Here is a 1,268-nt window from a genome sequence, read left to right as displayed (position 1 = left end):
CCCACAAACACCTATAGTTGCTAAAATCCTTGGACTTTACGCGCCCGAATGTGTTCAGTGTAAGCGCTCTCACTCCATTTATTGCATGTTCTCAATTCAGCTTATTAACGAGGATTGCACCCAGGCAAACGGCGAGGAGTGGTAGGTAGCACCCCTGGTACGCGCTTTCACGAGCTAAATATTCCCAGGAAACGCCATCGCAGAATGTTCGCTGCGAACCTGGATGAACGTATCAGCAAAACTGTCTGGACAGAAAGTTGTCGCCACGCTAGTGAAATGATAAAGTACATGCTGAAGAACCCAGGAAACAAGACCTTGGACGGTCTCAGGAGCATCGCAATCAATGTTATTGGTCAAGCAGGATTCAGTCAGTCCGGGGTGTGGGCACCAACTATGCGAAATCGCACTGGCAAGGTTACGACTGGAAAAGCAGCCTTTTGGGAGACCTTTTCCCTGACCACTGAGATGCTTCTTGAAGGGGCATTCCTTCCAACAAAGGTGATGCGGTTGCCGTTTATGCCACCAACTCTGCGATTGATGGGATATCATATGGAGAGAGCACCGATCTATATCAAAGAGGTTCTTGATGAGGAGCGGAAGGCTGTAGAAAATTCAACTGGTCGTCGAAACAATTTCCTGAGTTTTCTCCTGAAGCTGTCCGACGAGGAGAAAAATAGTGGGGACAATGGATTTTCATTAACAGACGATGAGATCAGTGGAAACCTCTTTGTCTTCAGCACAGCCGGGTTCGAAACAACTAGCAATACCATGGGCTACGCAGTGGCTCATCTGGCCGTGTATCCCGAATTGCAGGATTGGATCCGCGAAGAGCTGCGGACGCTTGACCCGGACCCGTCGAAATGGAAATATGAGGAGGTGTTTCCTAAATGCCGACGCACACTCGCTCTAATGGTACCTCTTTGACATCTTCCCCATCCCCGTGGCACTAAGTATACTAACATATCCCCAGTTTGAAATCCTGCGTTTCTTCCCACCAGTCCTTCATTCTAACCGCTCAGTCTTTAAGCCACAGCAAATAGTGGACGGCAACAGAACTCGACTGTTAACACCCCCTATGGACATACTGATCTGCCAATTGAGTATGCACCTGGATCCGACGATTTGGGGTGCAGACGCAAGCGAATTCAGGCCATCGCGATGGATCGACGAGTCAGGACAACTGATAACCCCGCCAAAAGGGGCCTATATCCCGTGGTCAAGCGGCCCACGCATCTGCCCCGGCATAAAGATGCCGCTTGTGGAATTTG

General features: G+C 49.8%; 1 protein-coding gene across 1 annotated transcript; it reads left to right on the top strand.

The window, feature by feature from the left end:
- Positions 1-48: 48 nt before the first annotated feature.
- HCAG_05157 (predicted protein) lies at positions 49-924 on the top strand (the record flags this gene model as incomplete). The annotated part of the gene is made up of 2 exons (XM_001539640.1): positions 49-59; positions 189-924. 2 exons carry the CDS (start codon positions 49-51, stop codon positions 922-924), a joined length of 747 nt encoding a protein of 248 aa, XP_001539690.1.
- Between the last annotated feature and the right edge of the window lie 344 nt (positions 925-1,268).

This window comes from Histoplasma capsulatum, genomic scaffold (assembly GCF_000149585.1).
Source record: "Histoplasma capsulatum NAm1 scaffold_5 genomic scaffold, whole genome shotgun sequence".
NCBI classification, from domain to species: domain Eukaryota; kingdom Fungi; phylum Ascomycota; class Eurotiomycetes; order Onygenales; family Ajellomycetaceae; genus Histoplasma; species Histoplasma mississippiense.
This window is presented reverse-complemented; position numbering and strand designations above follow the sequence as displayed.